A 13,184-nucleotide genomic window follows, 5' to 3' on the forward strand; every position below is an offset into this window, starting at 1 on the left:
TTCTCATGTGTGCGCAACTCTTGAGAGTTGAACTCTTAAAATTTAGGGAGATGATTCAGAGCACCGACGTGCACTTACATCAACATGAATGAACGACCGGATGACATCAAATACACTTTAAAAAAAAAATATTAATAATAATTAACTATAAATAGAACTTACAATCTTAAATCACCTAATAAATGCTCATGGCCAGTAGAAGAATTTTCAATCGAAATTATAGAATAATATTATGTTGTAGTAATGCAGAAAAACCTGAGGCTATGAGTTCACTATTTAATGGTGAGAATCCAAGATTTTTTTTTGTGGGCACATCACACATGATAGTGATGATACACAAACATTGGACCTGCGAACTTGGATTTCATGATAAGATAGGGACAAATCCAAAGGCAGGAAACACACTGAGGTGTGGACACCAAATCCTTGTAGATTTAATTTTTTGTTTGCTTGTCTAAGGGCCATTTGGTCAATTGCCAGACCGCCCAGGGAATTTTTTGTTGGACCGCAAGGTTGACTAGTCAGTATAGATGGAAACTCAAAATTAATAGGCACGAGAATATCATGTTACAGACTTACGGATTCAAAGTGCAACGTGGTCAAAAAGTCAAGGAATGGCTCCTGCTACCGGGGCTCAGGTACTGTAGCCGGTAGTTGTGGCAAGACCACTTTGTCGTCTTCGCCGCCAACAACACTCGTAATCGTCGATACAGTCAATAGCATGCACAGGATCGGAGAACAGGGTCCAGTAGTTTGAACTGTAGAGAGGGCAGAATGCGACTTTCTGGGAGAGCATGCATGGTCATGCATGAAGTACATTGTAGGAACTAGGAAGCAATTTTAGCAGAACTGTAGAATGTACAAGCTACTGAAGTCGACAGCTACTAATGTCTCTTTATACAAAGCGAAAAAGGCAATCGATTGAGAATTAACTTTGTCGACCATTCACCTTAGTATATGCACCTTTCAAAATCATGAACATGAAGCATACTGTACGCAGAAACGTCCATTTGTTCATTGAACGCAGTCGGTCGACATATTTGTTCACGATTAAGATTGGCTAACAATATTGTTGGGAGGGTTCACATGTTAAACAGGGTACTTCAAAAACGAGCATTTGGTAGTTTAACCAACTATACTAGGTCAGCACTGGTTAGCAAATACTTGTGTCCCAAGTCTTCCCATTATCATCACTAGAAATTGCTTACTGAATTCGCCTCACAGAGTTTAGCACTAACCGCTTGTTTACCGATACTAGTTCCCGCAATATATCCCCCAGACCAAGCATTCTGCAACATAAACAAAACAGTCCAGTGAGAATTGAGCAACGATTAAACTAACAAATAACAGATGGTGAGATGTAGGCTTAAACATATGAAATTCTAAATTGGAAGGCAGGACCGACAATTGACATGATGTTAAACCAAATGATGCCATGGTTAATACTTTAACTTTTTCCTCTTTGACTAGTGCACCATGCCAGTTGCGATTTCGGTTACCAAACAAAGAAAGAAACGTATGTAACATGCTTGAAAAGGTCAAAGAATTGGGGGAGAAGGTTGAAAGACCACTTTATCTAGATATTACATGAAAATCCTCTAGTAATGGTTGTTATGAGTAGAATGTTTGACTATGGAACCCAATGCATATATTTCCATAGCAAAAACATATCACTCCCTGACCTTGGATAGAGTTCATTTACAAGTAGAGCTCTGGAAATTTAAAATTGATATTCTAGCATACTACAGTTATATACCAACAGCATATTTGTGTGACAGTAATATGTCATTTCATTTATAGGACAGGATTTTTACCTGAAAATTGAAACCACCAGTTATCCCATCAACATTCAATACCTGCAATTTTTTTTATGTTTTAGTAACACAAGTAGGACAGCATGAATATACACGTGAACTCTATTTTTTTTATAAAGGGGAAAATAATAGTGAATGACAACTACCTCCCCTGCAAAGAATAGGCGTGACTGTATTTTGCTTTCCATTGTGTTCAATGATATCTTTACCAAAGCAAGAAACATAATTAATTACCAATGGTAAATATGAATCAGAACAGAGAGAGAGAGACAGACAGACAGACCTCAGAAAGTGGAACACCACCAGCAGTGACAAATTCATCCTTATATTGACTCTTCACCAAAGAAGCATATATATCAGTAAATTTTGAAAGATTTATATTTTAAAGGAAAAAGAGAGAGGGGGTCTTGCTGATTAGTTTTGCAGAATCATACCTTTCCTTTAACAGAAAAGTCACAGTGCTTTAGCATATGAGCAATAGAAACTAATGAGTCCTTTGAGATGGATGCCCACAAGATATCACCAAGTAAACCCTGGCCATGAAAAATTGGAAAGATAATCTATCATGCTAATTTCTCTTTTAAACTACAATATATCATGTTCACACTTAGAAATTGAAAAAATATCAAACCTGGCGACCCAATATATATTTCCAAAATCTCTTCACAAGGCCAAATTCTGTAGGATATGAATTAGCTACCTTTTGCTTCTGCAGGGGTATAGGCAACAATCAAGAGAATTGTTAATTCAGACACAGCATATGGTAATACAAGGAACCATGAAGCTTTAAAAAAAAAAAAAATCATATTGTGTCGAAGTCCTAATAAAAATTGTTAAGAAGACTATATCAAGTTTCATCATGTAAACTTGTACCTTTAAAAAGTTCAAGTTTGAGGCATATGTCGTCACTATTTCACAGAAAAGTTTTGCAAATAATTATTTGTTCTCGTTTAAATGCTGACTTATATATGCTGGTTATATTTTGAACTAAGGAAGCATTTTGAATTATTAGTCTCAAATATATACAATCCACCAATCCACAGACAGACTAGCTCCACTTCTGCAATGCCCTTTAGTTAAACAGAAAAATATAAATTCAGCAGAAAGTAAAAAGATAAAGGAGTACCACAAACTTATTTTTGTGTTGTGTGAGGATTGATTTCACATCTTCTATATGCACATCAGGTGTAAAGTCCAGAATAAGAGTTCCTGCATTCAAACACTACCAAGTTGAGAAAAGACGGTCAAAGTTTAAGAAAAAAAAAATGTGGGCACAAAAATGAGTGGATAAACAATAAAGAAGAAATTTCCTTGCCTTTGTAACCTGTACAGGATAAAACACAGGCACCCCAAGCAGATAAGCGAAGAATTGCTGGCCCACTGAATCCCCAGTGTGTGACTAACACAGGTCCAACCTACAGTTCCAAATACTTTTCTGTATGACACATGCATTATTGAAATATGAAATGCTGACAACAAAATAAAACATGCCTGTGTAAGCTGTGGTATATTCCTTTGGGCATTCTCTGTTTTCAGCTTTGCCTTGACTTTAGGGAATGTAATCTGAATGTTAAAAGAAAAGGTTAAGAACCACAGAAAAGCTTGTTTCTCTTAATTCTACATGTTATATAAGCAACAGCAGGCATCAGACAATGATTGTTAACATTTGATATGTTGCAAGCACTTGATTATTATGAAGATAATTACCCCTGACAAGTCGGCCAGCTGTGGATCCTCAATCTTGAAAGTAAATAGACTTGGTACGGGATCGACAATTGAATGACCAAGCTGAGATGCAAGACTGTAACCCTGTAAGAAGAACAAAGTCATGTCATGAAATTAACCTATCAACGTCACGACACAAAGGAAAAACAGTTAATCACAACCTGCTTGCCATTACCGCTGGCAATCAAAAGATAATCAGCTTCAACATATTCAACAGAACTGGGTGTACGCTTTTCAATGCCTAGAAGAAATTTTCCACCATCAGTAGGAGATGCAGTTATCACAGCTTTTCCGGTCTGCAGAGAAACTGGTTGAGGAACACAAATTTCAGCAGAAACAACTTGCAAGTTAATATTAGAACAACGCCACTCAAGCATCATAATTTGGATACCACAAAATTATTATAAGACTGAGGAAGAAGTATACAAGATCATTTAGTTATCATTATGAAACAACAACATACTTGGTGATTAATGACATTAACATCCTGGAAACTAGTCTGCTATATGAATTCCAATTAAAAGCTTAATAGTTTGGTATCAAAATTAGCAGACAATCTTAGATGTGAAACATAAGAATGTAAACAAAACAAAATATAATCTAATAGCAATTGTCATGCAATTGGTGGACAAAACATACCTCCCAACCGCGTCGATTCAGACATGAGACAATCAATAATCGTAGACGAACTGTTGCTGACAGGAAACACCCTTCCATCATCCTCAGTCTGTCATCAGTTGAGATCACATTATAAAATGCACAACAAATATATTTCAAGCAAAAACAACATGTGGTATAATACACAACCTTCAGCTCCACCCCATGGTCAGAAAACCAAGTCATGGTATCCACCGGCCCGTGCGTGTTGAAGAACGCTCCTTTCAATTCTTTATGACCCCTCGGATAATTTTCTGCCAACATCTATGACCCAAAATCATCACTCTAAACACCATTTCATCAAAAATGCTCAAATTTCAATATAAAACCCATGTATGTATTACCATGGCTTCAATACAATGCCCATTTGTCACATTGCACCTTCCTCCCCCAGAAACTTTCACCTAAGTTTGTAGATACATACAAATCAAATCGACACCGAAACAAATGCGAAATGATCAGAACATGAAAACTATACATAATCAAAACAAAACCTTGGCTAGGGGCCTTGCTTTCTCAATGAGCACCACATTGAGATTAGGAGCCAGGGTTTTAGCTCTAATTGCTCCATAAACCCCAGCTGCTCCAGCTCCAACTACCACCAATACCTCTTCACCTGCCTACCCATCAAATAATTCACATATATATATTTCCATCAGTAAAATAAAAAATAAAAAATAAAAAACGAACATGAAAAGTCTGAGAAATGATGTTGGTGTTATACCTTGTGTTGAGCTCTGTGGGTGGCAGCTGAAGTAAATTTCCTTTTCTTGAGGGTTGAAATAAGACGACCGTTACGTTTTCCGGTAGTTGCGGCTTCTGAGAAGAGCCTAGAGGGAAGGACGAAGCGCGCCAAAGGGAGGCTCATACCTCATAGGCGCTTTCTGTATATTTTTGTTTAGACTGAACTGTTGGTATGGATGAACGACGACAGACTATTAAGTGTGTGTGGGAGCATGGATGTTATGGTGGGGTCGTGACGTGGCAGTAATACGTGGAAACCCGTTGGACCTTGGGGTAAGGCTCCATCAGGCGTTGCCTATTGAGCTGTGGGCTTTTGGGCTCCGATGTGTGAGATGTCTGTAACAATTCCTTTTCAAGGTTTTCAACAAAAGAAAATAGAAAATTACATAGTAGCACATGACCAAAGATATAAACACAGAAAACTCACTTTCAAAAAGATTTATACAAATAAGGACATGAGCCCAGGCCCAAAAGCTAAATGATGCAATCCTGACTCCCAATTTTAATGTAAAATGACCAAAATACTTAATTTTTATCAAAATTTACGCGCATTGCCTTAATACCCAACCCCCAAAATTAAAACTTGAAGCCTAGAACCCCAAAACAGAAACCCCATGCCCCAAAACGCTCATTTTGCTCATTTTTGTTCTTGCTTGAACAAATTTTTGGATTTTCTATAATGATTTTGCAGTTAAATTTTTTGATTTTCAGGTCTCGTCATCCTCTTTTGATGTGGGAGTTGTTCTCGACGGAAATTCATTGTCCGGCATTTCATATTCGTTCATCCGAAATGTGAACCACAACGGCGTGGAATCCGGCGTAACCGCTGCTCCGGCGACGACGACTCAGCTGAGCGGAGTGGATTGCGAGGTGATGAGGTACAAAGAGAAGAGGAAGAAGCACAAGTTCCAGAGGACAATCCGATACGCCTCCCGGAAAGCCTATGCCGAAACCCGATCGAGAATCAAAGGCTGGTTCGCAAAAGCACCGAGACCGAAATGGAGGTGAAAATACTAGAAAAGGAACAAAGAAAATTGTTAGAAAGAAATCAAAGTGAAAGAGAGACTGACCGCAATACTTAACATCTGCAGACTGGGAAAATGGTAAGAGCAGGAACAAGGTAAAGCTTAGAAGAACCAAGTGAATCAGCAAGGTAGTCATGGCTTTTCTTCTTTGGTTCCTTCTAAAGTAGAAGTATTAAATAGAGATGGTCCTGAAAACGAAGAGGGATCTTGAAACGTGAAGAAGTAAATGGTATTAGTGTGGAGGATTAGGTGTCAAATAGGCGAAGAAGGAAAGTATTACGTGCAATAACATGAGCAATAAACTAATAAGCCCCTGGAGGGTGGGACAGAAAGGGATTTACATATCCCTGACAAATTTGTATAGTATGGTTCACAATTTCGTGGTTTTTTATTTTTTTTTGGCATAGTAGAATGATTGTTAATTACCATAGTATAAAGGTATTTGAAAGCATGGTGCAGAATAGGCATTGGGTATTTACCTATTTCTATATGTGCCTTGAAACTCTAAATTTTGCTATTGCTACTGCTACTGCTACTGTTCGTGTTACTGCTCCTGCTACTGCTCATAATCCTACTCCTGCTACTGCTATTGCTTCTGCTACCCGAGATTTAATCGGAGGCTTCAATTTCATTCATGAATTGACAGATCTAATTGCTTCTGCTACTGCTATTACTTGTTATATTATGCATACAATTCATGCTTTTTTTCGGTTGCATTTGAACCTATTGATGTTCTTAGCATAGTACAAGAATGTAGTTGTGTGTTATTAAGAAAAAGAAAATGTAGCAGAACACGAGTACAAGTGCAGTAGTAGAAGTGGACGAGTATGAGTGCAGTAGCAGGATTAGGCGATGATGAGTGCAGTAGCAGAACACGAGTAGCAGAACTGGACGAGTATGAGTGCAGTAGCGGGATTGGACGAGTGAAGTAGCAGGATTAGGCGATGACGAGTGCAGTAGCAGAACTGGAAGAGTATGAGTGCAGTAGCGGGATTGTTATTTGGTTCAATGATATGATCGGCTACTATCAATGATATGATCTGCTACTGTTCAAATTGAAATGATATAATTACTCCTGTTACTGCTCCTGCTCGTGCTACTACTACTGCTACTGCTCCTGTTACTGGACGAGTATGAGTGCAGTAGCAAGATTAAGCGATGACGAGTGCAGTAGCAGGACAATAGTACAAGTGCAGTAGCAGAACTGGACGAGTATGAGTGCAGCGAGTGCAGTAGCGAGATTAGACGAGTGCAGTAACAGGATTAAGCGATGACGAGTGCAGTAGCAGGACAAGAGTACAAGTGCAATAACAGGATTGGACGAGTGCAGTAGCAGGATTAGGCGATGATGAGTGCAGTAGCAGAACTTGACGAGTATGAGTGCAGCGAGTACAGTAGCAGGATTGGACGAGTGCAATAGTAGGATTAGGCGATGAGATGAGAGTAGTAGGAGAGTGAGGTCTGAGATTCTTTCTCTTAGCAACGTGTAGAAGAAAGATGTCTTTTTTTTTTTTTTTTTTTTTTTTTTTGCTTTTGAGAAGTAACATAAATGGATTATTCGCAGAAAAAAAAAAGTAATATAAAGTATATAAACAGATTATTCTCAGAAAAAAAAAGTAGCATAAAGGGATTATTCTCAGAAAAAGAAAAAAAAGTAATATAAAGGGATTAGAAGTCAAAATGAGTAGTTAAGGGGAAAAAAAAATAACATAAACGGATTATTCTCAAGGAAAAAAAAAAGTAACATAAAAGGATTATTCTCGGAAAAAAAAAGAGTAATATAAAGGGATTAGAAGTCAAAATGAGTAATTAAAGGTAAAAAAGTAAATTAACTCATGACATGTGGCAAGTGGAGAGCAGATTGTCCTTATTTGTAAGATTTAATCCTTATAAAGGGATTACAAGTCAAAATAAGTAGTTAAGGGTAAAAAAGTAAATTAACTCATAACATGTGGCAAGTGGAGAGCATATTGTCCTTAAGTGTAAACTTTTGTCCTTAAATGTTCAAAACCAAATGTTGTGGAGTTTTTTGTGTTTTGAAATCCTATCAAGGGGGTATATGTAGTTTGCTAAAAAGAAAAATTGAAAAATAGTTACTTTTAGTGCTAAAAAAATCGTGTGATTGGTTTCCACGTCATGGAAATGTTGTATGATCTTTCTTACCATCTAGGCATAATTTCGAAGATGTAAGAAAATAAATTTTTGGTATGATCTTTCTGTTATGTCACCGCAATGTTAAAGCAAATGGAGAAGCCAGTAGTGCGCTCTTTGCTAATTGGTGCTTTTTTGAATACATGTTTTTTGTAGAGTTTCCTGATATCATTTCGGGTCGTACTCTTTATGCTTATTGTAATCAGGGGTTTAGGCTAAATGTCCCCCCCTTGTATTCGACAGTTTCATTAATGAAGGCGTGAGGGCAGCCGCACCGGCCCTTTTCAAAAAAAAAAAAAATAAATAAATAAATTTTTGGTTGCCATGTGAGCTCACATGCAAGACTCTGTATGAAACAGAACCCACTTGTATTGCTCAAGGATTAACTAAAAGGAAAATGATTTGTGGCCTCATTGAGGCTAAGATTTGTGGCCTCAATCTTAGGTGTCATGTCATGTCACCTACACACATTACCAATTTATCAAATCATGACATGTAATTCTTGAGAAAAAGACCATCTTATCCTTCCAAAATATAATAAATCTAAGTTATTTTGGCTTTCTTCTAAACAAAAATTATTTTGTTTTTTTTTTTCATTTTTTCTTTTCATTACACTCATGCTTAGATTTAAACAACAATTTTTTTCTTCAATCAAGAATAGAAAAAAATTCATGTAATTCAGTCACTAGATTTGCACATACACTCGATCAATAGATTTGTATAACATATGTATATGAATTCAACCTTTGTTGGGTTCCTGTAAATTTTGAAAATATAATGTGAAAAATACATATTCATATGATTATATATATTCTTTTGTTCATTTTTCTCTCTCTTTATGTAGTTAGGGCACGTTATATTTGAGTTTATTATTTTTTGTTTGTTTTTTTCCCTTATATTTAGATTTGTAGATGATAATTAATTGTTGGAATTTTTTCTTACCTCTTAATTTAGACATACGTATTTTCCAAATTCAATTTATTAATGCTATTTTTTTGGATGAAATTAATCAATATTTGAAAGAAAAGTTAATGCCTATTTCTTGACTATATTGATGCTATTTGGAAAGAAAAATTATAGCAAATAATTTAATTAAATGAAGAAAAATATTTGTCAAAGAATTTGTAGACATATCTTAAATTAATACATAATTAATAGCTTATCTTTTTTTTTTGGTCACCTAATTTAATTCATTAATATAATTGATTCATCCCCTAACATCTAAAATGAAATATAAAATGGTAAAATTGGTGTTGCAATAGTATGATGTGGCAAGATTTATCATGTGGAATTGAAAATAAAATTTGTATTTGTTTACATGGCATGACACCTAGGATTTGAGGCCACAAATTTTAGGCCTCATTGAGGCCCTATATCATTGCCCTAACTAAAACCATTATAAAAAAAAATAGAGAATTAACTAAACCATACAGCCACTTACTCTGAAGGGAAGCATGAAGAAAACGAAGAGTAGAGAGAAAATATCTCAAAACAGATTTCTGTTATATTGGATTTTGGACATAATGAAATTATTACAGCTGTGTAGGTATTTATAGTAAGAGAGAGACCTAATCTAACATACAGAAACATGACACTTGTCACTCATCTGAGAATTAGCTAACAACCATTCTAACTAGCTTTTCTTACTGCTTAAGCTACTATACTTGCACTAACACCCCCCTTTAGCTGGATGGGTGGTGAAACAACCATCAAGCTGCTGCACAAGTATGAATGCTGAGGGGAACAGAGACCTTTAGTAAAAATATCTGCAGGTTGTTCTTGAGTGGAGACAAACTGAAGTGTGATGGAACCATCCTTGACTTTATCTCTGGTAAAGTGAACATCAACTTCAACATGTTTCATCTTGGAATGATGAACTGGATTAGAAGCTAGTGCTAAGGCAGATATATTGTCACAATGCAATGTAGGTACTTGAGGAAGATAAATTTGTAAATCAGTAAGTAAGTGTTTGAGCCATTGTAATTCGGATGTCGTGTCAACCATGCTTCGATACTCGGCCTATGTGGAAGACCTGGAGACAACAATTTGTTTCTTACTACACCATGAGACTGGAGAGTTATATAGGAGAATAACAAATCCAGTTGTGAACTTTCTATCATTTGGATCTCCTGCCCAATCTGCATCACAATAGGCTTGCAGGCACAAAGGCACAGTAGATGATTGCTTTCTGAATAAAATGCCATGATGCATAGTGCCTTTGACATATCTAAGTATCCGTTTAGCAGCATTGAGATGAACATCTGAAGGATTATGTAAGAACTGATGCACAGTATTGACACTATATGCAATGTCAGGTCTTGTGAAGGTTAAGTATTGCAAGCAGCCAACTAAACTCCTGAAATGAGGAATATCACTAGAAGATAAAGGTGTACCAGCATCCTTGAGCAATTTGATTCCAGATTGGCAGAGTGTAAGATGAGTATGACAAGCATCCATTCCAGCCTTGTGTAACAAGTCTTTAGCATATTTATGTTGAGAAAGAAAGAGAACCCCTGCAACATATTGAATTTCCAAACCAAGAAAGAAGTGTAGATCTCCTAAATCTTTCATATCAAATTCTTGTTGGATAGTAGCTTTGACCTCTGAGATTAGTTGTTCATTGTCTCTAGTAATTATAATATCGTCAAAATAAAGTAAGAGATAAACCTATTAGGTAAGTGATGTTTTGATGAACAGAGATGGATCTGCATGAGATGATTTAAATCTAATAGATGGCAAAAATGCAATAAATCTCTCATTCCATGCCCTTGGTGCTTGCTTTAATCCATAGAGTGATTTCTGTAATTTGCAAACATGTGAAGGAAATTGAGAGCTTTCAAAACCACCAGGTTGAGACATATGCACTTCCTCATTAAGTTGTCCATGTAAGAATGCATTTTTAACATCCATTTGATGTAATCTCCAACCATAGTGAGCAGCCAAACTGAGAATAAGCCTAACAGTTGTATGTCTAACCACTGGAGAAAAGGTTTCTTCATAGTCGACACCAAATTCTTGACTAAACCCCCTTGCAACTAACCTGGCCTTGTGCTTAGAGATCGAGCCATCAACATTTCTCTTTAGTTTGAAAATCAATTTGCATGATACTAAGTTCTTATGGGGAGGTAGAGGCACAAGGGTCCGAGTTTGTTGTTGTTGCAGTGCATCAAACTCCTGCTGCATTACTTGCTTCCATTGAGGTATGGTCAGTGCCACTTTATAGTTGATAGGTTCAATCTGGGCTGTATCTGCACAATCTGTAGAATCAGATGACATGATAGACATGAAACAACCAAAGAAAAAAATAAAAATAAAATAAAATAAACAAAAACGCTAATGTAAGGCACCAAGCCTTAGCAATGCTCGGCTTTTATTCTCACCAAAGCGTAATCAAAAGTTCAAAACTAAGAGCCTCGTGATGGTTGTGCACAATGAAAGGTAGAGTTTTGTTCGGATTTGTGAATTTCTAAATGAATTGCAAACTAAAACTAAAACCAAACAATAAAGTCTCCAGCGACATCTCGGTGACTTATGAGATCTCCGACGACCTTTTTGGGGATCTCTGGTGAAGTCTAGTGACCTCGGGCGAGGTCCTGTGACCGGCTTCCGGCAAGGTTTACAACGAACTCTAGCAAAGTCTTCTATGACATCTCTCTCTTCCACTTTCTCTATTTATGTGACAAATAGGTAAGGGCAAAATAGTCCTAAAAAAATAAAAATAAAAACTTCATTGGGTTTTAGGAAACAAAATAGACATCTGGTGGTGAAAACTAATAATTAGCTGGGGGGCTAATGTCTCTAGAATTTAGGTAAAGAGGCATTTTCCCTAAGCTTAATTACTAATTAGTTAATTAATCAATTAAGCTTAATTGCTTAGTTAAGATATCTACCATCTCGTCATTTCATCGAAAATTCAATTTTTACCATTTTCGCGTCATTTTATTTCAAAATCCACATCTGCGCTTATTTTTTATATATAAACAAAAATTGATTAATTACATATTAATTTGTTTGGAGATTAGCTTAATTCTAATGTTTAGAATGCAATTACGAGCATAGAAATGTGTGAAATTAATTTCCAACTGCAAAAAAAACATATTCCAAGCCTTTGAAGAATTTTCTTTTACACTTTTAGGCAAAACAACTCTTGTTTGAGCAATAGAATATGGTTGCTTTTAGGGTTCATGGTTGGTCTTTGGGCTATTGGTTTGCAGTTTTGAACCAACTTCTACTATACTACATACTAATGGCTACTTAATGGTTTGAAAAGGAAAACTCTCAAACTCTTCCTACGAAGACCATCGGCACCTCTATTTGGTTTCCAGAACCTCGCAAAGGTATTTCTCGTCCGGCGGCGGCGCCCCATCATCGGAGGTCGCCTTGGCCATGTTGATGGTGTGATGCTTCACGCTGCTGGACGAGTGTTGCTCTCTATTGCAAGCCTAAGGCCTTATAGGAGTGTTGGGCTTGGAGATTGCAGCAGAGAAGTCGAATGGAGTTCCAGACTTGCGGTTTCATGGCTATGGTGGTTGTAGGCACTGATTCACAGAACGGCTTTTGGTACAAATCCTAGCGGCGATGACATCGGTTGGAGTTGTGGCGGTTTTGGGGATTGAGTTGTCCGAACCCTTTAGATTTTCGGATCTTCTTCAGTTTGCCCGATTCTGTTTCAGCCTCGTGGGTGGCGGCGTTGTGGGAAGGAGCCACAATTGTTTTTCTGGTTTTGGTGGTGGTGACCGTGGTGGCGGCGGTGACCTAGGGTGTCTGGGCCTTTGCTGGGACGGTCTGCTGAGTCTTGGGCTGTTTTTCTTCCAGTTGGGCTTTAGGTTATTGCTTTGTCTTTTAGGCCAAGTGTTAGACCTAGGCCTGTAGAATGTTAGTAAGTTTTTACTTTCAATAACCCTTTTTAGGGATCTATGCTTGTTAGTTACTTAATGAGCACTAACGGGTGTAGTTAGGTGGTGTTAGCCTGCAGATTATGATGTTTTCTTTTACATCTTGATAGTAGAAGCTTCTGACGCACCGCAATTGAGCGCATTGGCAACAGAAGTTTTGAAATCTCTTTGTA

The 13,184-nt window shown here is 37.1% G+C and overlaps 1 protein-coding gene across 1 annotated transcript; it reads right to left on the bottom strand.

Annotated features, from left to right (window-relative positions):
* Positions 1-828: 828 nt before the first annotated feature.
* Positions 829-5,116, bottom strand: LOC133746345 (uncharacterized). The gene is made up of 16 exons (XM_062174529.1): positions 4,921-5,116; positions 4,691-4,816; positions 4,541-4,600; positions 4,347-4,460; positions 4,179-4,266; positions 3,701-3,846; positions 3,522-3,623; positions 3,306-3,377; positions 3,130-3,229; positions 2,941-3,023; positions 2,446-2,523; positions 2,249-2,347; positions 2,098-2,148; positions 1,961-2,017; positions 1,815-1,856; positions 829-1,289 (listed from the first exon to the last, which is right to left on the bottom strand). Exons 1-16 carry the CDS (start codon positions 5,062-5,064, stop codon positions 1,194-1,196), a joined length of 1,458 nt encoding a protein of 485 aa, XP_062030513.1. The 5' UTR covers positions 5,065-5,116; the 3' UTR covers positions 829-1,193.
* Between the last annotated feature and the right edge of the window lie 8,068 nt (positions 5,117-13,184).

The sequence above is a fragment of the Rosa rugosa genome, chromosome 1 (assembly GCF_958449725.1).
Source record: "Rosa rugosa chromosome 1, drRosRugo1.1, whole genome shotgun sequence".
Classification (NCBI taxonomy): domain Eukaryota; kingdom Viridiplantae; phylum Streptophyta; class Magnoliopsida; order Rosales; family Rosaceae; genus Rosa; species Rosa rugosa.